We start from the raw sequence: 21,707 nt of genomic DNA on the forward strand, positions 1-21,707 counted from the left end.
TACCTGGTTGTCATGATCTTCTATACCATACCTGCCATAAATATCATGATACTGATACAATACCGTAAAAACAGTATACCATAAATAAGACACTGGTATATTTATCTATAATAGTAATAAATAAAATATCTGTATGGTTCACTTTTTACCAACTTTTTCAACACTTAACAAATGGCAGTAATATTAGTATGAGCCTACAAGATATGAATGAAACTACATGGAGCCATCATAGCATTGATGATCCACTATGAAGCCGTTAGTCTGTATCTGACCAGATGATAGAGTTCATCAGGATGAGCAGCTGTAGAGTTACAGAACTTTGCACACTGAACTTAAACATTTCACTTCTGGCATCTTTTTTTATTTTTATTTTTAAAGCTGACAATTCCGCCACTTAACGCCCCTCTCTGTTAGCGCTGCGCAGTGTGCGCAGACAGCTCGACACGGAGCAGCGCGTGCGCTCTGATCGCTCTTTTAATGAAGTATCGAGACTAAAAATATGCTAAATCACATCGCTCTTAACGTACGGGTACTTTGTTAGCATCGCTCCACCGTGCAGCGTGACAGCAGCAGATGTAGCGGCTAACATTCAAGCTAACCTAAACCACCAAACGCTGAAGACATCTTGACGCTGATTGGCCGAGACGCGACACGTCCCATCAAAGATGTTCTATTGCGAAGAGCACCACTCCACATTTTCTCCGTGTCCCACTCCAATCTCATAAACGCCGGCCGGCCAATTGACCCCCCCCACCCCAAAACAAAAACTCTTCGGATCTACACGATTCACGTAAGTCACCTATTTTGGTTTCAAAACGGCGAATTTCGCCGAAAGGTGAGGGATTCTCATGCCTGCATGTGAATGAGTCTCAGATGGGCGTATGACATTTGATTTGGTTGTTTTATTCTGCTGACATGACAAACAGTTGCAAGCGAGTAACTGAACTAAATAAATATATGATATATATATATATATATGAAATACATATGTTACTGCTCCGAGAAGGTGTAATTTGAGAATCAGTGGGTTTGATTGTATCCTCTGAAAAAGGCCCAGGAATGTCTTTATTTTTGCTAGATTGGTTCTTTTAACAACAAGAAGGAGAATCAATCATGTCCCCATTATGAGATTATATTCAGGATATGGCAGCGGAAGCATCTTTCTTTGGTGTTTGACGTTCTGTATACCTCTGCAATAAACATTTAGTATTTTAAGAAGCCTCAATACAAACACTTGGCTTCACTGTAATGAGACTGCATGTGCATGCCGCCCCATTTCTGATGATTTACATCGGATATTGTTTATTCTGTCAAAGAAAGACATTTGTGCACAGGAAACCGTCCGCGCCGTCCAGATGACGGGACGGCCTGCAGCCTAAATACAGCTGGGAGAGTCGAGCACCCTGACCCGGGTCACTGAGCGGCGTGGGAGTAAAATACACCCAGAAAAAACATGTGCGGAGTGCGAGGACATCTGCACGCTACGCGCGGCCTCGTCTGTGTGAAGGAGGTACCTGCGCCATCACGTCATGTGACCAGATGTCAGAGGCCGAGGTGATGTGCAGCGCCTTCGCGCTCTCCAACTCTGAGGGCCTGAGCAGCGTGGGGCCGAACACGGTGGCCAGGTTGTGGAGGGACATCTTGTTGATGGGCTCCTTGTCAGCCACCCTGCACACACACACACACACACACACACACACACACACACACACACACACACACACACACACACACACACACACACACACACACACACACACACACACACACACACACACACACACACACACACACACACACACACACACACACACACACACACACACACACACACACACACTTTCGGGGGTTAACGTGAAGATGGTGATGTGCTGAAGGTTTGAATGAAAGGCTCCACTTTTATTCTCACACCTTTCAATTGTCCAAAAGGGCCATCGATAACTTCCAGTGAAATAATAAAAAACATATCTACACTGTTCAAGACAAAACATTAGAAAACATAGATTCAAGTCTTTTTTATATGCTCTTTAGGACTTTAAGGAATATGTCACTTTAAGCAAATGGGTTTCATATTCCAGGCCCCGCCTCTCTGCCTGTGAGATGTTTGGGGAAATGAAGATTACATAACGGCCTGGTTGACTAATAACTGAGACGGATTCCGAAAATGAGGCATGAAGCGGTCTGAAAGATTCCCACTGTACGATTAGTATCTTGTATTTAAAAGGTCGATATTGGGTTGAACAGGGATAGAGTCAAGAATAATAAGTAATTAAGTCAAGTTTATGGATCGCAGCGATAGATTTGGTTACATCTTTACAGACGTGTGGTCTACACTGTGATGAGTCTGTGAGTATGTCTGAGTGTTAATGTGTGTGTGTGTGTGTGTGTACCGTTTGAGGTGCTCCAGCAGAGGGAGGAAGGTCATGAGGTTGGGGTCGGGCAGAGAGCGCAGGAGGTGCATCATGCAGTTCTCCTTGGCTGCCGGGTCCGAGAGCCCTGAAAGAAAAAAAAAGAAGTTAGATCCAATTCGGGCGAGACAGCTCTTTGATCGTGGCCCCTTTCCTCTTCCAGCTGGGCGAACTGATGACAAACACACACATCCGGGGGCCTAAAGGTCGCACCTATGCCCTCCATGAAGGCGCGGTAGAGGCGGTCGGTGAGCAGAGGCTCCGGCAGCTCCCTGAAGTACAGCTTCAGTGTCCCTGCGATGGCGTTGATGTCCATGTCGCTCAGCATCACCAGGATGTCTTTGGTATCTACAGGTCGACACAAACAACGATCAGAAAAGCCAACACGCAACAATATGACAGGCGAACAATAACACAGCTGCTGGAACGACGTGGCCTCGCAATAAGCCCACGTCCAGGGGACCCCAGAATTAAAAGCTGAGAAACTGTGATGCAACGGAAAACAACTGGACAGCTGCTGCTGCTCAGCATCTGTCCTGCCCTCACACAAGTCTCCTCTCTCCAGAGCGCTGAGGCCAATCCCCAACCAGAGCGTCCTGAGAGGCGCTTCTGATGTCCGTCACTCTCACGGGAACAGATGTGCCTCCACTTTAATAAACCTATCAATCCAGCCTGGCTCTGTGAGACGCACGTCCTTTTAACTCGTCAAGTATGGAGGCCAGAGGAGGCCAATGCTCGGTGCCCACATGGTATGAGACTATTTGACGGGATACGCCACAGTGCTGGTTAAAAGCTGTCGTGAGTTCTCCGGTGAGGCAGTGGGCGTGTCTTACTGCTGTCGAACGCTGCTTTGAGGGCCTGGATATCAGTGGCCACCCCGGAGATCCTGTAGATCCCCACTTCGTCGATCCCCCTCTTCTCCACTTCCTCGATGCACTGGCGGACAATGTAAGGCACCTTGGAGCGCTCGCGCCTGTGGACGTGGACAGAACTTTTACACACTCACCATTGCATACATGAAAACCATTCATGGCCTTTTAGTTGGAGCGCAGATCTACGACAAAGAGTGTGTGGTGGGAACCGTTCGCACATTTTTGGACTCGATTGCAAAAACACACTTACTTTGTCACCACGTTGATTTTGACTCCAAACACGCCACTCTGTTTTTTGGACGCCATTCTCTTCAGGCTGAGGTCCCGACTTGTAAACTTCATGGAGAATTCCACTTTGATCTGACGATGAACAAACAACACAGCTGAAGTAAACGCCATCGCTCCGAGAAGCCAAGTGAACCCCGGGACCCTCGCGAGCCGCTCCTCCGTCTTTTTTTGCATTAAGACTTTGAATATGTACTTCATATCCAACATCTTCCAGCTAAACATTTAGATACAACTGTAAACATTATCGCTGAACAGATGTGTATTATTTGTTCCAACTAAATGCTTCTTATCAAAAAATCTGCTTGTACACAATTCGCTGTCCTTGAGAATCCTAAATCTCACTCGGATATCCTGCAGGGAAGATACCGACCCACGAGGGAAAGCTTGCCTTGAGAATATTAACATGCATGTGACAGTGTGAGCTCCAGCTGAGCTGCGTGTGTCTTACCCCGTTCATCTCGATGACGTCCATGTGCCAGTTCTTGGACTGCACAGTCTGAGGATCCAGCTGTAAGACAGAGACAGACGGACATGAGCGGATTTGGACCAAATCAGGGCAAATGACCTCATTCACACAGGGATCATTCCCTAAAAAGAGAAGAATACATATCATCAGGTGACAATCGTCACCATGGACAAGTGACAATAAAAAGTCCACAGCTGCACATTCAACACAAAAGAAAGAACGGTTTGCTTTATTCCCAGCGAGTGTGACGGGGTCGTGCGGGATTCATAGAACCGTAGTTACATCCGTAACTTTCCTTTTCAACAGAACACTTCCCCGACATAAATCATTGGGTTTATTTATTCCCCTTGAACAACAAAAGGAAGCTAGGGGGAAAAAAAGTGCTTCTTCGGCCCAGTTTTACACACATAAACGTGATCACCACCAAACAAACAAGAGACACACAGATCCTCCAGCATGCATGCAGAAGCCCACTGAGGGGGCGTGTCTAAGTTAGAACAAGAAAACACAAAGCTGCAACTGACAAACCCGAGGGGGGAAGATGCCACTTCAGTTTCCCCACATACACCTTCTGCAGTCTCCTGGGGTCCAGCCAGGGCTCCGGCTCGGCTCACACACTTGGCCTACTTCACCGCAACACATTCTCAAAGTCTGGATCTCCTGTCCCATGATGCCCTCTGAGACATGAGGTTGTTGTTGTTTTAAGTCTCCTTGTGTGTGTGTGTGTGTGTGTGTGAGGCCACAATAACTAATGGCTTTAAAAAAATAAAATGTGTATAGGCCGTTTGCACTACACAGAGCTAGGCGAGTCCAGCCCTGAGTACCGATGTGCCGAGGAACACGATGACTGTTGGATGAGCACGCGGGCAGCACACTTCTCTTGTTGTCGGCATTAGGCTGCAACCATTAACGGTTCTCAGGGAGTGGACTTCATTACCTCGTAAAAAGGCCATTTGGAATTGGTTTCACGCGCTCGTATTATCGTTAAAGCCTGTTCTCCCAGCAGGGTTTGGGTTTGAGACGAGGGACAGGTAAACACTGCAACCGGGTCTTCACACAGCTTCTGCCAAGGAGAGAACTGGGCAACGGTCCAGGACTCACTGCTGACGCCTCCCGTGACCCCCCCCCCCAGTAGACTCACTGTAAAAACACAGACCGTTCCCACCTACTTCCTTCCTATTACTCTTTGCTGATTAAAAAGGGATTGGAAATGAATGAACTTCAAAGGGGTTGTACAAACAAAGAGGGCCCTTTACAGGAGCGGGTACACTCATTGAGCCTCTGGAAATGAAATCCTCAACTGGGCTCTTTTTTTATTAAAACATTAATTAAAACAACTTTTCATTTCCTGTGAAACAAATTGGTTTAAAGGGATCACTGCCCACACAGTTTGGCCTCAGACAGACTTGCACAGACTTTAGTTTATGATCAATATTACACTCACAATTAAGAAGGACATGTCAGGAGAAGGGTCACATGACAAGAGACGGCTCTCTTGGGAATAAATGGTGACTTAACGTGGAATGTGTCCAGTCGGCTGGTTTAAGCAACTGCGGCTAGAGTTGAGGTTTGATCCTGAGTGACAGCAGGAAGAGGGCGGCAGGTAACGGAGCAGCAACTAAATCTGACCGACGGTGGACGGCATGGACCGGGTAGGAAATGAAATAAAGAAACGGAGGTGTTTTTAAGGCAAATAAGGTCCTACAAGTATGCTAAGAATACATTTTACAACCTCGCTTTCAGCTGATAACGAGTATCGATCCGTGTGTGGAAGAGACAGACTCCTGAGCATGTTGTTAAATGACTCTTTGCATTTTATTATTGTTTATTTGAGTGTCAACATATTGTAAATGTATTTAGATGAAGCACATTTCTCTATTATTATAGGATAAATCCATTTAAATTAATTATATTTATTAGAATCCACGTTGACGCATAATGCACGTTATTACATTAACTTTGTTCAAAGCTTTTTCGACACAGAACATAACTCTGGCCCAACAAATAATTGTGAATTGTTAATAATTAGAAATATTCCCTTATATAGACAACTAAAAACAAAAAGTGCATCTTTACAAAATGTACTACAACATACATAAAACATATTCAGTGCTTTCATGCACACACATGAAATAATGAGAAGTAGTTCTAAAAAAGCCTCAAATTATGTAATTTATGGCTCTCTCACTGAATCTATGACAACCAACGTTGGTTTATGGAAACCAGTCAGAGTCTTGAGGAGCAGCTTCTATCCACAAACTCTAAATAAATTAAACAAAAAGTGCAATTCGAAAATACATTAACTTTTCTTCTGATTACCTTATCGGTAGGTAAATACTGAAAAACATTAAGCAGCATGCACTTCAACCCGAGTCTGGAGGAATGAATGATGTGAGAACTGGGGATATTGTTTGCATACAAGGTCAATGCACACGTATGGATGTGATGAACGCCTCATTTCCTCCGGGCTGCGTGAATGATGCGACTCTAAAAATGTGCCTCATTCGCGCATGCTACATTTAGTGAGAGGCTGTGTCGTTAAAGCCAATCAGCGTTGAGATGCTCCGCCTGACATCACTGACGTCACGCTGCTGTTGAATCAGAAACTATGGAGGATAAGTTGATCGTCTGGAAGCGGCCATCATACAGACGCAGTTCTTGGAGAAGCTGCGTGCGGCTACGGGTAATATTATATATTATATTAATTATTATGAACCCAGACACGGGGGCTTGATGTTCCGACTTTTGTGGGACTTCCACCACACGTATAAAGCACACATATTGGTGATTTTTTCCATGGTGGAAATGAGCTTTGATTTAGGTGTGAACGCAGCATGAAGGAGAGGAACATACGTCTTTCAAGCCGTCGCGGCCCACATAAAATGACATGGCGGGCCAGATTCGGCCTGCGGGCCTTGTGTTTGACACCTGTGCTTTGAAGGAGAACAGCACTTTCCACTCACAAGAGATGAAAAGTGCAATGACGGATTTGTATGTGCATTCCAGTGCTTTTATCATATTTCTTTAGAAATACCCTGAGGCTAATGTGGCTCTTTTATCACACACACACACACACACACACACACACACACACACACACACACACACACACACACACACACACACACACACACACACACACACACACACACACACACACACACACACACACACACACACACACACACACACACACACACACACACACACACACACACACACACACACCGGCTCAGTCCTGCTGTTCAGCGGCCGCGTGGTGAACGCTACAACAGGAAGGATCCCAACGGACTTAATTAGCCCATTGTGCTGAAGAGTTAATGCACGTCGGCGACAATATAAAAAATATGCTAATTAGTGGATTTGTTTACCCCCCTCAGCCCCACTCTTTGTGTTTCTTTGCAGTTTTCTATTGCTGCTCTCTGGCTGATTAAATATTAACTCCGCTGCAGAGATCTTTTTATTAGTCCTCTAATTAGAACGGAGCTCAAACTGAAAAGACGTGTTTGTGCAGTGATTGAGCCATAATACCCCCCCCCCCCCATGCCAACACATCATGCTGCAGTGTATCCGCTTCATAGAAGACGAGCAGCACGACAAATGAACCACGTTCGCTGTTTGCTCCACAGCTGATGATGTCACCGCGGCGAGGTCTGCCACTCGGTTGCCATGTTGCCTTCGCCCTCTCACTTCCCTGTTTGAGCCAATCGGCGCGGCCTTTTGGACCGGCAGAGGGTTGTGATTTGTGGAGTAGCCGCCCAGTGCATCTCTGCGGTGCAGTGTGTGTGTGTGTGTGTGTGTGTGTGAGATCCTTTGATGGGGCTTGTAAACATCAACACACAGAGCTACACTTACGCATCACAAGCCTGCCTGCAGCCTGCTCGCAGAATCACGAGCTATCCTACACGTAGGAACAGAGAAAGAATGAATACAACGGTGTCGTTCACTCAGTCGTGCTTTTGGATTATTTTATTTCTACTTAAAAACACTCTAATATGATTTACTCTTCATGATGTTGTAGTGTTGTGTGATGTTCAGCTTTCCTGGATGAATACTAACGAATAAATCAAGGTATCGAGCTATCATCAAAAACAAACCCATCTGGTGAAGTCCCAGATGCAAACACTGCTTTGTTCCATTGTCCTACAGCCTAACCACCACATATCTGATTTAATCTACTGCAGCAGTGACGCAGCTCACATATGCTTTACAGAGACTGACAGCCAAGTCACATTTCTGTCCTCTGATGAACCCCTGATGTTAGTTTTAGACCGATTCACAGAGATGTTTTTCCACTCGTCGGCCTCCTGGGGACACAGCGTAGTCGTGGGCGAACTCATCCCCTCACTATTCAGGTCATTTGGGATCTTTACCAATAACTTCGCATTCCATTTGTAAGCCATTAGATCATCTCTCCCAACTTGTACTCGGCGGAGTATGATGTCTTGAAGCAGGTGCCGGTGCGATGTTTTGATTACAAAGTTGGAGAACTCCCATGATCTAAACATTTATATGAAAATAAACTTATTTTCCGGTTAGGGACTTTTAGCGAAAAAGAAAACAACGAAAACAAGTCCTGGACCCTGAGTCTTTGACTATTTCAGATACATATCTCACATTCCCTGCGTGACCGAATCAGAAACTCTCACCAACTAATGAGATGAGTAATGCCTTGTTATCACCCCGCGAAGATTAAAGCCACCCTGCATATGGCCAGAGGCGATAAGGCTGGCCCATCCAAGAGGGGGCCATTGTGGGTCTCAACCTGAGACTGCCTTACTGACCTGATGCTCTCCTGCCGGAGCTCATTAACCCATCGCAGATCCTGCCCACGGAGGATGGATTGGGGCCAAAGAAGGGCTTTGCCCTCCGGTGAGGACAGACGGAGATTTATGTGGCCTATATAAAAAAGGCCATTAGGGGACTGGCTGGCATTTTAGGCACGCAGGAGGGATGAAACCCTTTAAATATCTCATCTGCACTAATCAACATACTAAAATGGAAGAGAGTGATTTTGGATGTGGGCTAAAATGCAGCGGGGGCAAGAGGAGGGATGAGCGAGGCGGAGGGCGGATCTGATTCTCCTTCGTGGCTAAGCCGGCGAGTCAGCTCCATTGTTCCCCCACTAAGCTGATTAAACTCGATAAAGACAATAAAGGTCATCAGGCGAGATAACACGTTGTGTACAACCAAGCAGCGGCTTTGTCGTCATTTGTTCTTTTGCTGGGACACAAACGGTACATTGGTGTCTGCGTCTAGTCTAATTAGTGTTCCCAGCCTCCCACCTCGTCGCACCGTGCCTTAATTAGGTGGCACTTTGGGCTGAAGGAGTGAGAACAATCCCCCGGTGTGCTCCCCCCTACATCCTCTAGCATCCACATTCCTCTCAACACCTTGTTAGGAACACGACACATGCCACAGATGCACACAAACAACCCAGAAGTCGGCTTCCTCTGCCTCCTTTGATCATTATCCGAAAACACAGAATGTCGCTCTCCCTCATAACAAGTATGTTTTTAAGGACACATTTCAGGGTCGATTTTTCACCATTTTTTTTCAACCCCCGCCTCGCTGAAACTTCTGATCTTGACATTTTCAGCTTGTTTTAGAGAACAGCGGGGAGCCTTGTCAGGTTACTGTATCAGATGATGATCTGCCGTCATCGGCTCTCGCCCTCCGTCAAACGGAGTTCACCCCCATGCGGAGGCAGAGATGCAGGTGAGGGGAGAAGAAGAAAGGGGGAGATGTGGGGTAAGCTGATAGGATCAACCTATCTCAAAGCTCATACAACCTGCCATTCAACGTCTCATTGGAAATGAGTGATGATTGGGACTTCACAGGGCAGCTTGGTGAACTGGGAGGAAGAAGGGAGGAGGGGAGGGCGGTGTAGTAAGACGTGGAGACGTGTGAACAGAGGGGAGAAGAACGGATGGATCAATACAGGACCCGCGGGTCGATGCAGTAAAGTCTGGGCTTAGTATGTAACCCCGGTTTCATCCCGCACAGTATAACCAGTGGTCAGCCTTCCTGTTGAATAACGAGAAGAACTGAAGCGAAGGTCAAGCCCACTCTGCACTTGGATTCTTTGTCCTGGACCGGTTCATTATGCGCACAAATAACAGCTCAAAATGCTGGCGATGCGCTCATGATGAGGACGAGGAGGACTGCTGAATAAACATGTGCAACAAAAATAAAGAAATGAGTCAGAGTTTTAGCTGCGTGTGCAGAGCTATGCATAGAACAAGAACAGGCTCGTGGGCTTCTTCTCCATCTTTCACATACAGAAAGCATCTGGAGCAGCAGTAACAACATATGTATGGAAAAAATACCATTTCCTGCTCCCAGGCTTGAGTCACAATCCAGAACCTGCATTTAAATGATGCCACACCAGGCCGTGCGTGTGTGTGTGTGTGTGTGTGTGTGTGTGTGTGTGTGCGTGTGTGCACTCATCTTGGGGTTTCAGATCCCTCAACACAAGGGTCATTCAACCCAACTTGAGTGCTTTAACCAAATGACAACAATGAGGATTGAGGTTCTAAATGAACCTCAGTCCTATAAATGCCACCCTCAGTTGTTTGCATTATTTTAACCACCCCGCCTTTGAATGATAAAAACAGGATCATGCTTCATACAAACAGAACTCTTCAAAAACAGAAAAAAAGGGTAAAAGTTAAATCAAACTTTACCCTTGCAATGCATTTTAGCATCTGATGCAAATATGCCGGGCGCGTGTTCCGCAGGTTATTTAAGATAATGTGACAGTTAATTAGTGGCAGCCGTGCCTTGAATGCCAAAGGTGCGTCAGATCAGCTCAGCCACAGCAGGACGGTGCTTACAATAGACAGCAGGGGGAGCTGGAAATAACATGTACGGAGACGGGGTGAAGAAGTGGCAGGAATGAAAATACAGAGAGGAAGTCCTCATGTCTCATCCGTCAAAACAGTGTTTTTAACCCTTGTGTTGCCTTCTTGGTCAATGACGATTCAATGTTCAATAACCCTGTTACCTTTATATTTTTTCCATATTTTTATTTTTGAGATAGGTCATGACCCCAGCAAAAAAAAAAAGAAAATATTATTTATTAATTAATATTGTTTTCCAAGTTTAAGTGTGAGGTATTTGTTGTTTGTTTTGTTCGAAGAACAAGAAAGGCAAGGCAAGTTAAAGTGATGGTGATTTTCACCCCTTGGTAGTTTCATGGTTCAGTCCATCATCCAGGTCGCTAGAGAGCCTTTTGCTAGTGTCAGTGCTATTCATCAATATATTCATAGTGTGCATTACAGTCAGTAGCGTCTTATAGTTGTGAGCCGTTAAATAACATCATTTAAGGAAGTATGAAAGCAGAAATTAAAGCTTAAAAAAAATGTTTTACTGCATTCAACAGAGCCGTCAGATAAGAACAATGGCCCACTCCGCACTGAAAGAAAGACACAGAGAGAGACAGCACACACACACATGGAGAGGCACGCGCTGAGGCAGCTGGAAGACACAGTGATGAACAGGAGAGAACAAAAGAGAAGAGAGGACAAGTGCACATGTCAGCGAGAGACCTTTTGTCTGAGCAGCTTGCTGCGGACGCGGCCCCAGAGCTTGGCCCCGGTGTTGCTGTGCCTCTTGAGCGCGGGGGTCTGCGGCTGGCTGCTCAGGTTGTGCTGGTTCTGGTCCACGCAGCACTGCTGCTCCAGGCGCTCACACACAGAGTTCAAGTTTATATCCGACGCCAGGATGCCCGTCATCCCGAAAGCCGTTCAACAATGCCTCTTCCACGTGAGAACAAGGAGAGGGGAGGATGGGTCCCCCGCGAAGCCTTTCACTGACCGCCGGACTGACCGTGTGGGAGAAAGCGCTTCGGGAAGTCACGGGCAGACCAAAAGAAAAGAAAAAAGAAGAAAAGTCTCCTGCAGCTGATGCTCACTTCAAAGATATTCACTTCAAACAAGGAACGAGTGATGAAAGAGAGGAGAGCGAGATGCTGCCATGGTCTCCTTGATAAGCCTGAGAATAATTCCTCTGTGAGCTCATTGCACACATCTCCCCGCTGTGCAAATCTGAGTTCCACAACGGCAAACACAGATATGGAGCGCTAAAGCGAGGAGGAGGAGGAGGAGGAGAGAGAGATCGGGGGAGTGAATGAGCTCCCGTTGTCACTGAGCGGCCCTGCTTCTCCAGATGTTGATGGACACACCTCCAAAGAAAGAAGGAGGTAGTAGTACGCATTCAATGAGAGAGAGAGAGAGAGAGAGAGAGAGAGAGATGGCGAGAGAGAGAGAGGGAAGGGAGGGAGGGACTGCTAAATGCTGCACTGTGTTTTGTTCAGTACTTTGACCCCTTGTCAACCTTTCCCAGAGCTGGGCAACGCACTCAGGAAATGAGCAAAGAGAGGAATGTGATGAGGAGAAAAAGGGAGGAGAAGGTGGAGAAGCTTGGAAGTGACGGACGAAAAATCTGTGTCTGAAACAGTGGACGACATCACCACAGGAGAAATCGTGGATACTTAAAATTGTAAAAGCTTCAAAACTGTCTTGCACGCTCAGAGCGCATCCCCATCTTTATTAAACAGGACAGCCGGGGCTGGCTGCTCTTACAAAGTCCTATTCCTCTGTATAATGGATCGATACAGGGAGGGGGGCCGGAGATGTGCCCGTCAAACTCCATCTCCGTCCGCTGTGTCCCGTCCCATTTGAACTAAGAGGGGGACACGACCTTCTAAACCGAGCAGACGGGCGTCCCACACGGCGTGTGCTGGGCTGAATGCAGGCCGGGATCCAGAGTCGGTGTCTGCTGGTTCAGGTGGACTGGTGCCGATGGTACCGATGGACTCATGACGGCCTTCTGAGAAGAAGCGAGCAGCATGCTTCACTATTTCCTTAATATCTCCTGAGCTGGTGGGACACGACTGCGTTTACAAGGAAGCCCAAAAAAAGATGTGCTCTGAAATAAACTGGGTTTCTGCAACATATGCCCTTCATGGCTCATGGCGTCAATGGATTCAAATCAATAACCAAGGAAACCGTTTTCCAATACGAACACAAAGTGTTATTGACAATCTAGATGAACATTTAACGTTTTGTCTGTTCTATATTCCCCATAAAACGACAGACCGCAGCAGAAAAAAGTAGCAAGAGAACACATCGCAGAGCCTCAGATAGCACCAGACAGGGTGACGGCGTGTTGCGTCTTCTGTGGTGAAGATAAAACCAGAGAACAGAGAGGAAGGGTGAGCAGGACAGCCTGTACGTCTGACTCTGTGACGTACAGGCGGGGGGGGCAGAGACCTCAGCCAACCCTCCCCACAGAGTATTTTAAACTCTGTGTTCAGAACAGTGAGTCGTACACGCTCCATGCGTCACAACGTGGAAGGAATGTCTGGGAAAACCATGTTTGAGAAACGGGAGGGGAAAAGAAGAATGAAAAAATAAACCACGGGGACGGGAGATATTTTTGGGTAAGATGAGAGAGAAAGGGAACACAGAAATAGACGGGGTATATTTTGACTGGGCTGTAATATGCGTTTCAGACGTTCTGCCACCGCAGCAGGCGTCAAAGACATTAAACAAATCATAATCATCAGGTGTCTCAACATTGGAACTCCAGAGTTGAGAGATGTGAAAGATGAATCGCCTCGAAGGGAAAATGTCGTCCCGAACATACATAAAGCCTTGGGAGCAGCGGAGGCCTTTCAGGGCTCCAGACAAACTTTTTTAACGAGAAGCACAGTGGCCCCTAACTTAAAATTTTAGGGGCGCAAGCAGAAAATTTAGGGGCGCACACTATAAATCGAATTGCAAAGTTTTCCCATCATTTTTACTGTATTACTGATAAATAATTTGACAATATACAATCTTATGCCTGTTTGCCTTCATGAACTGCAAAACATTCACAACAGAGAACTCTTCAGAAGTTACTGTATTGAGTTTAAACATATTTTAAGAGAAAATATACCTTGAGCATGTGCATGTTGCATTTCGATGTGGCCAATCAAAACATTTGTTGGTTTCTAGAGATGCACCGATCAGGTTTTTGGTGCCGATCACCGATCACTGAAATCAGTATCTGCCGATCACCGATAATACCGATCACCGATCACGGTGTTAATTGAAGCATTCTATTTATTGTGTAGCATTATTGCTATGAGGACTATGAGGAAATACATATATAAAGCAACTCAAACATTAAAGAAATTACCGATTTCTTTAAACATTTAGGACTTTTACTTTGAAAAATGTCCTAATTGATACATAAAAATTGTTTGATTGCTATTGTAGGGGATTTCAGATATGTATGGAACACATCTGCATTATTCATTTCCTGGAACTCTTGGGGAAATCTATATACACGACTTTTCTTAACATACAAAAGTCTGACACATTTTTATAAACTCTTCCTTGGTCCAGTAAAAATGTTTTAATGTTAGCATAATTTAAGCTAAATCTCAGAAACGATCTCTAAAGATACAAAATCAGTTCATTGTTTACTTTTATATGTTCGTGTATGATTTGTCGACATCTTATTTTGAAAAACGGATGTTGTTTCACGTGGTTCTTTACGCTAACTTTGCAAAACCGGATGTTGTCACTTAAATCCTTCCGCTAACTTTATCAAAACCCTCGCGCGCTCCCGATGGAATGTGTTTACCGTGAGCATCAGTCTATGTGAGAGTCGGCTGAGTTGACCCAGAGATTCAACTCTGGGGACGGGGACGCCGCTCGGTGGTGAGGATCCCCTCTGACCTCTCACTCTGCGGCCCTCGACGGGCGCATCGTCTCCGTTGCGATGCGCCTCTTTTCACACATTAGCCTATAACCGTGGTCATCCCACAGTCAGCAACAAAAATATTTAATAACAAAAAATATATAATCTGCTAATTTACTGGTCGCGCATGCGCGAGTTGATGAAAAATTTACTCGCATTGTGTCTAATTTTAGGCGCAAAATGCGACCATTTGGTCGCAGTCTGGAGCCCTGCCTTTTACTTCCTCGTATGAGTCCTACATTTCACACAAGGCAACCAATCACATCTCTCTTCCCTTTGAACGTTGCTCCGCACACATTTATTTTTAACTGTCGAGTTTGAATGAAACAAACGTCAGAGCCCTCTTTATGCTCCATTGTTTTCCCCGTACCTACACTCCTACTCCTTTTGCTCCTGTATATTTACACACACAATCGCAAACCGCTCCATTTCCAGACGCACAGCGAGCCAATTCCTCTTTAGGCAGAGCCTCATACTACCGGGTCACACGGAGTCCATCCCCGTCACATCAGGACCAAATCACGGGCGAACACACACTCAAACTGTACATTCAAGCGCTGCGTGCTCCGCTCTCATCTGGCGTTAGCTCATGCACTATTCACGGCATGAAAGAAAACATGCCCACGCACTGGACATGCAGACGTGTGAGCCCAGAGCACTGTGGGCTCACTCCGACTCCACGCGCATTCAAAAAAACAGACCCAGCGGTTCTGCGCACAGTTCCCCAAGGAATCCCAAATTTACTGCAAAAATAATAACCTGATAGTTTTTATAGTGTGTGGATAATATTTGTCTTCATCTTGTTGGAGGCAAACTCTCCGGTGTAGCCGGCCAGATGTGTTTTGCCGTGCGTGAGAAGAGATGAACAAAGATCCCCTGTTTTCCTAAAAGGCTCAGGTGTAGATAGAAAGTACTGTAGAGATAAAAGAAGCGTACGAGAGGCTGAACTGTGAAAAACACAACAAAAGTAAAGGCGAGACACAAGGAGGGGAGCTGGAGGACGAGGCAGTCCAACAGGGAGATGAGATTAAGAGTTCAGAAACTGGAGACCACATGAAAGGAAAGAAGAGAGAAAACGAAGACAAAAAGTAATTAGCAACAGAGTTAATCCCTGGGATGTCGGCGGTGTGCGGCGGGCTCAGATCACCTGACCATGTGACCGTCAGCTGGTGGGATGCGAGTGAAACTCGTTCTCTTTTGCTCTTTGAATACACAAATCTTCTTTAATTTTGTCCTCCATTTCAACAAGCAGCTTTTAATCCCTAATGCGTTGTTGGTCAGAATGAGACTTAAAAATAAATAGTTTTAAGATCATTTAAAAAAAAGAACACCATTAAAAAGGTAAGCTAGCAGATGTTCTGACATTAGGACCAGTGCCGGCTCTTCATTATAGATGTGCTGTGTGCCCCGGCCCCTCATAAAGCCGCTCCGGGAGAGGGGGGAAGGGAGCGTTGAACCAGTTCCTGGTTTCCACTGCCTGACATCCACCGTGATTATGTTGATTCTGCGATTCCCCGGCGCTCCGTCGATCACAGAGACCGCCGAGCTCCGACATGAATATGGATGGGGAAGCTGGGAATCCACGCCTGGCTCATGTACACGGGATGGCCGCCGACGCTGCAGTCCATCGGGTGTGGCGTGTCATGTGACGAGCCCCAGTGACAGAATGGTGGACATCCTGGGAACATTGTACAGCTGCTGAAAACATCTGCCTGGAAATGTTTTATAGTTGACCTCCACTGTTCTTTTGTACGAAGCGAAGCACTGGGAGTGACACTAAGCAGTCCAGAGATTAAGCCACTGAGCCGGAAATTCCAGATTAATATTTGACATTAATAAGATCCTGTGAACCACAACTCCAGTTTCCAATAGGACGCTGTGCAGTGGCCCTCCTCACAGCAAGGAGGCGTCTCGGGTCCAGCTCCCAGCGGGGGTCTTTCTATGTTTTCATCCTGACCTGCAGTGGATGGATGGCTGGCTCCTACATTAGATTGTTCAAGGAATATTTGGGCATTTTGGGAAAATTGCCTCGCGGAAGAGTAACAACTTTAGCAACTACTCGTGAAAGAAAGGCACTGTGTCCATTTTACAATGCAATGTGATAATTGCAGAGTTCTAGTCCTAATGCTAAGCTAATCGACTCCTGGTTGACATGAGGATGGAAAAGATCTCATCCAACTCTGAATTAACTCCACACAGATTGTTCAGATTCCACACATATCTGTGTGTTTTGGGAAGCTCTGCATTTTATTCTGCATTGAAGGGAGCACACTGAGCCAGGTTTGTTGTTTGTCCTTTAAAACATACATGCGTGAATAGGATCAACAGGAAGTATTTTGAACTGCAGCCCTCATGCTACACAATCTCTGAACGTGTGTGTGCAGATTCATATTGCAGCATTATTACCGTAGAAAATGATTAAATCAAAAGGTGAAGTGGCTTCAGGCTTTTTTGATCTACTCAACCAACAAATAAATAATAATGTGTAACCTCGGAGGCCTGTGATTGGCTGACAGCAACAGCCACGAGCAGATAATTAAATCAAACGGTCCATATAAGTATTTTTTCTGGATGACCCACTACACCTCTTTGATCTGTTGGCAAGAGAAAATATGGATGGGAAAAAAGTGTGTGTGTATGAGGGGGGCTTTCGAGGGAGGGTCCTTCAGGGTACAGTGGGTGTGCTAAAATGTGAGTACAGAGACGGAAGAGGGTTTGGCAGGGTGGGAAATCACAGCCTCAGGGTGCTTTGCAGATTATTCCTGCTTCCCTTTCATCTGAGCCGTTTGGGGGTGTGGGGCGGGGGGCGGGGGGAAGCATCCTCCTCAGATCAACCACTCCATCACTTATTAAGCACTTTGGAACAAAAGTAGCATGGAGAGTGAGGGCAAAGAAGGGAAAGGAAATGAGCATGTAGCGGCAGTCTGTTGCGTGTTGCTGGGTGTGTGGTTGTGACGAGTAGCATTCAGGGTATTAAAAGATATGAGGACAGCTAAATACAAATCTACTGAGTGGAGCCCCATGAACTTGTTACAACTATCAATTCTCTAAAGTAAATATTCTGGGCTCCGATCGGTAAATTCGGACGCAGGTGAGGACTGAGAGAGAGGCGGAAGGAAAAAAAAAAAAAAGAGGTGGAGGAGCTGATGATGTAAGAGCTTATGGAGGAGCAGCAACGCTGCAGCTTGTGCATCACCAGCCTCCGTTCAAACAATGAGGTCACACTTTGCACACAAGGCGTTCTGCACAATCTGACCTCCCTTCTTCTTCCTCCACATTGGTTCGTGACGACCTGATCTTGATTCATTCTCATTTCTATTGTCATCATTGCGATTGGATTATCATTTCCCCGGCGGTGTTGCCACAGTGAGGATCGACACAGCTGATGATCTGCATGCGTAGCAACAAGATTAAAATGCGCCGCTCCTCGGCTCTGTGTTTGTTCACCGGATCCTCCTCACTGGAGGTTATTACAGATAAACAATGCAGTGCACTTTCTTTAATTAAAACTGATCCACCCACCTGTGGCAAACATAGGATACAATAGGAGCACAGATGAAACTTGAGTTTGCTTAAAATAAAAACCCATGGCTCAAAATAAAGCTGTACAAGGCAAATTTGTTACGGTTAAAATAACATCCATAAATCAGAGTGTCTGTTCCACAGCAGGCTTAGCCTCCACTGCTGTGTCCAGGGCTTTCAGGATACGGCACCCGCTTGTTGTATTTTGCTCTGGGTTCTAGTTGTTTTGTCTGCATGGAAAATACTTGTTATCTTTGTACTTGGGGCAAAGGTCAGACATAAGTCTCTTCCCTGTCTCAGCAACAAGTTGCGGTGCAGACTGGAGGTGGGTGTGACTCCCTCATACAGCCATCCGGCCCTTTCAGCACGTTGCTGAGCCCTCTGCTTGACTGGGCCGTGTCACATCTGAACAGCGTGACCCAGTTCCAGTGTTGGAGAGCGTGCGGCCTCACAGGACGACAATGCTGCCGAGCTGCTTGAATAATTCAGCCTTAAAAGTGTAAACCCACGGCTGACTGGACGCGGTCACCTTGGCGTCGGCGTGAGCAGGGAGCTGGATGATGCGATAGGAGGATCTCGAATGACATGAGGTGAGCTGTGAAAGTGTTGCGCACCTGGGGTTTACAGGGGAAAGCCCAGAGGGGGGAAATTATTTTACAAGTAGGACCGTCTAGACTCTAAAGGAGGCACATGAAACCCATTTAAGCTGCACAGCCGTCAGATTTATTTCTTCAAATAGTCCAATCACAAAACCCCCACTTCAGAAAGTGCTAGTTGTTGTGCATAGTCAGTCCAGTCAGTACATTTAAATGCAGACCCTCCAGTTCCCCAGCAAAGTCTGGAGCGTTATATTCAACAGACAGAAAAGTGTAATTAAATTAACTACATGGCATACCGATTTTTAAAAATTATTATCAGTGTTGAGCGTGACATGAAATCCCCATCATCAAAGAAATCAGTTTTTTGTAAACTGACATTTTCTTTTCCATCAAAACTGCATCAGCTGTTCTGTTCACTTATTAGTTCACAGAGCCGCCTCCTCTCTTTCTCATGAGTAAAAATTACCAAAATCCGTCCAGGTTCAAACCTCATTAGCAGGTGAAGAAGCCATCAACTTGAAAGAGGACCATCAGTGAGCTCATCACTGGAGGCTCCTCCTGCCTCTGCTTCTGATGATTGGGTTGTTTCGATGACCAACCTGTGTGAACAGTGTCATGAACCACCTCGGATGAAGGCTTTCTCTTTGACGCCTCTCACTGCTGCCCGTCTCTTTCTTCTGCTCCGCTTCCAACTCACAGATAAAGAAGACGCTTACAGACAAAACAAGAGCGTTCTCCCCCCGCGAGTGAGGCTGGATCACGGCGGTGACTTGTATCTAACCAGAGCCGACCTTCATGCTGGCAGGTCGTACTGGCGAGAGAGGAGAAGACACGAGTAGCCAACCCTAACAACTCCTCCACAGTACACGCTTGCAGTACACGTCGCTTATTCAATACGCATTACATAATTCATACAGTTTGTGACTGTGAAACTTCTGAGGTGCCCCACCTCTGGGACACCTACTAAGCTCTTTGAAATGGGACCTGCAAAGGGAACGGGTACGACACCCCCGCTGGAGCAACACATTTTATGATTCTGCCAGGGAGGGATTTGGAAAAAAGAAAAACATTGCTCAGATGATTTCAACACGACACGCTGATTATGCAACATGCCGCTTGAAGCAAAGCACAGAGAGCACGAGTCGTCTGAGAGACACTCGGAGCGGGAGAGGAGCGAGTTTTTCCAACGGTTATTTAAACTGGTTATTATTTTAAAGTGGCTCATTTGAAATTGTGCCAAATTGCTGACACTAGAACAGGCATATTGATCTGCATTTTCATCCGCGTTCCTCCCCAGAGAGGTTTTTGAGATCACCATAATGTGTGAACAAGGCAGCAGAGTTCAAAACATCCTCGCAAAGGACTTTAGAAACATTTCCCCCACATGAAACAATGACATCATCCTTCGGCTCGTTTGTGTGGACGAAGAGGGGGGCCAATGCCGAGGTCCCAGATCACAATTAAAAAAGCCGATATAAATAAAAAGAGCTTTGTTATCACTGCTGGATAAACATGAACATAGTGTCCACCTCGTGACCATTATCGCTTTATGTTTACATCACGTTAACTCATTACAGCGTCTGTGTGTCTGCCAAGTGAGGGATGTTTAGTTATATTAGTGAAGGTTAAACACCTGCCAGGGTGGCCGGCTGTCAGCTGCGTATTTGTGAAGCAAAGCTAGAAGAGCACTGCATTCAGCAACGACTGCAGACTGTAAAAAACACCAATGCCACGAAACACCTTCGAGAGTGGGAGGCGTTTTCGATACTCAAATTGAAATAAAAAAAATAAGATAAGGGCATGTGCGACTAGTACGTCGACTCAGAGTTCACGCGGCCCGCATAGAAATGGGCAGCCTCCCTCCCTCCGGAGGAAGGAAGGGAAGTCCTAAAGCAGGATCAAACGCCCGGCACTGCCATAGGAACAGCGTAATGGGAAGCAGAGCCTCAAAGCCGGCTGCAAGAACTGAAGTTATGAAAACTTGATCCACCCTTGACTGGGATTCTGCAGAGCACACATGTTGTACACGGAGCTAGGCATCCTTACGGATCCGTCTGAAGTCATCTCAGCGTTGCCGACTGCATTCACCTTAAACTTGGGGAAGGTCACGCCGAGAAGCGGAGCGGGCGGAATATGGAAAGGTGTAGCCTGAAACTAGTGAGCCAAACAGCCAAAAATCTACATATATACATATCCTATATATGTAAAGTTTACTTTATTAGCATCCTTATGCACTGTACCGTTAGGAAAATCTGGACCTCATATCTCAGCCACTGTGCATCAGCCCAGGCTTACATTCGGGTAAAAAAACAAAAAAAACACTTCTCCCTCAGCCAGCAGTTTTCATGTCCACTCATTTCCCCCCCCTCCGTCTAGAATGCAAATTCAGAGTGTGAGTGTGAGTGTGAGTGTGTGTGTGTGTGCGCGCGTTCATGGCCGCGAGCGTTCTCTCTCGACTCATCCCTGATCTCTACAGGAGCCCAGCCGATGCCTTTGCAACACTCCAAGATGCAAAGAGTGCACGCAGAAACCAGAGAATAACAGCTGCAGGACCTCAAGCTACTGATTAAGAGTCAGCTACTGTTTCATCTGCATCTGGCGAGGAGGAAACAAGCTGAACGCCAACCAAACCGCTCATAAACTCTCATTTTACCCACAAAAACTATTTGATGAAATGACTTAGCAGCGAGCAGGAGCTCCGTCCTTCATGGGTGAGAGCGCTGCTGGGGACGTCGGGCCGGGCAAAGGGAGCTGACGGCTAACTGAAGCGTACACACACAGATAAATTGGGTACTTCAAC

The 21,707-nt window shown here is 46.2% G+C and overlaps 1 protein-coding gene across 4 annotated transcripts in view; it reads right to left on the reverse strand.

The window, feature by feature from the left end:
* abr (ABR activator of RhoGEF and GTPase) overlaps positions 1–21,707 on the reverse strand; it is a 102,206-nt gene that overhangs the window by 2,215 nt on the left and 78,284 nt on the right. For all 4 annotated transcript variants that reach the window (XR_008831242.1, XM_056411416.1, XM_056411417.1 and 1 more), the window contains 6 exons: positions 4,017–4,076; positions 3,531–3,640; positions 3,242–3,381; positions 2,622–2,756; positions 2,391–2,496; positions 1,515–1,668 (listed from right to left, as the gene is read on the reverse strand). Coding sequence is in view for 3 of the 4 variants with exons in the window: in XM_056411416.1 (XP_056267391.1) it covers positions 1,515–1,668; positions 2,391–2,496; positions 2,622–2,756; positions 3,242–3,381; positions 3,531–3,640; positions 4,017–4,076 (705 nt within the window). In the remaining variant the exon portion in view is untranslated. The remainder of the gene's footprint in view (positions 1–1,514; positions 1,669–2,390; positions 2,497–2,621; positions 2,757–3,241; positions 3,382–3,530; positions 3,641–4,016; positions 4,077–21,707) is intronic.

This window comes from Pseudoliparis swirei, chromosome 3 (assembly GCF_029220125.1).
Source record: "Pseudoliparis swirei isolate HS2019 ecotype Mariana Trench chromosome 3, NWPU_hadal_v1, whole genome shotgun sequence".
Lineage (NCBI taxonomy): Eukaryota > Metazoa > Chordata > Actinopteri > Perciformes > Liparidae > Pseudoliparis > Pseudoliparis swirei.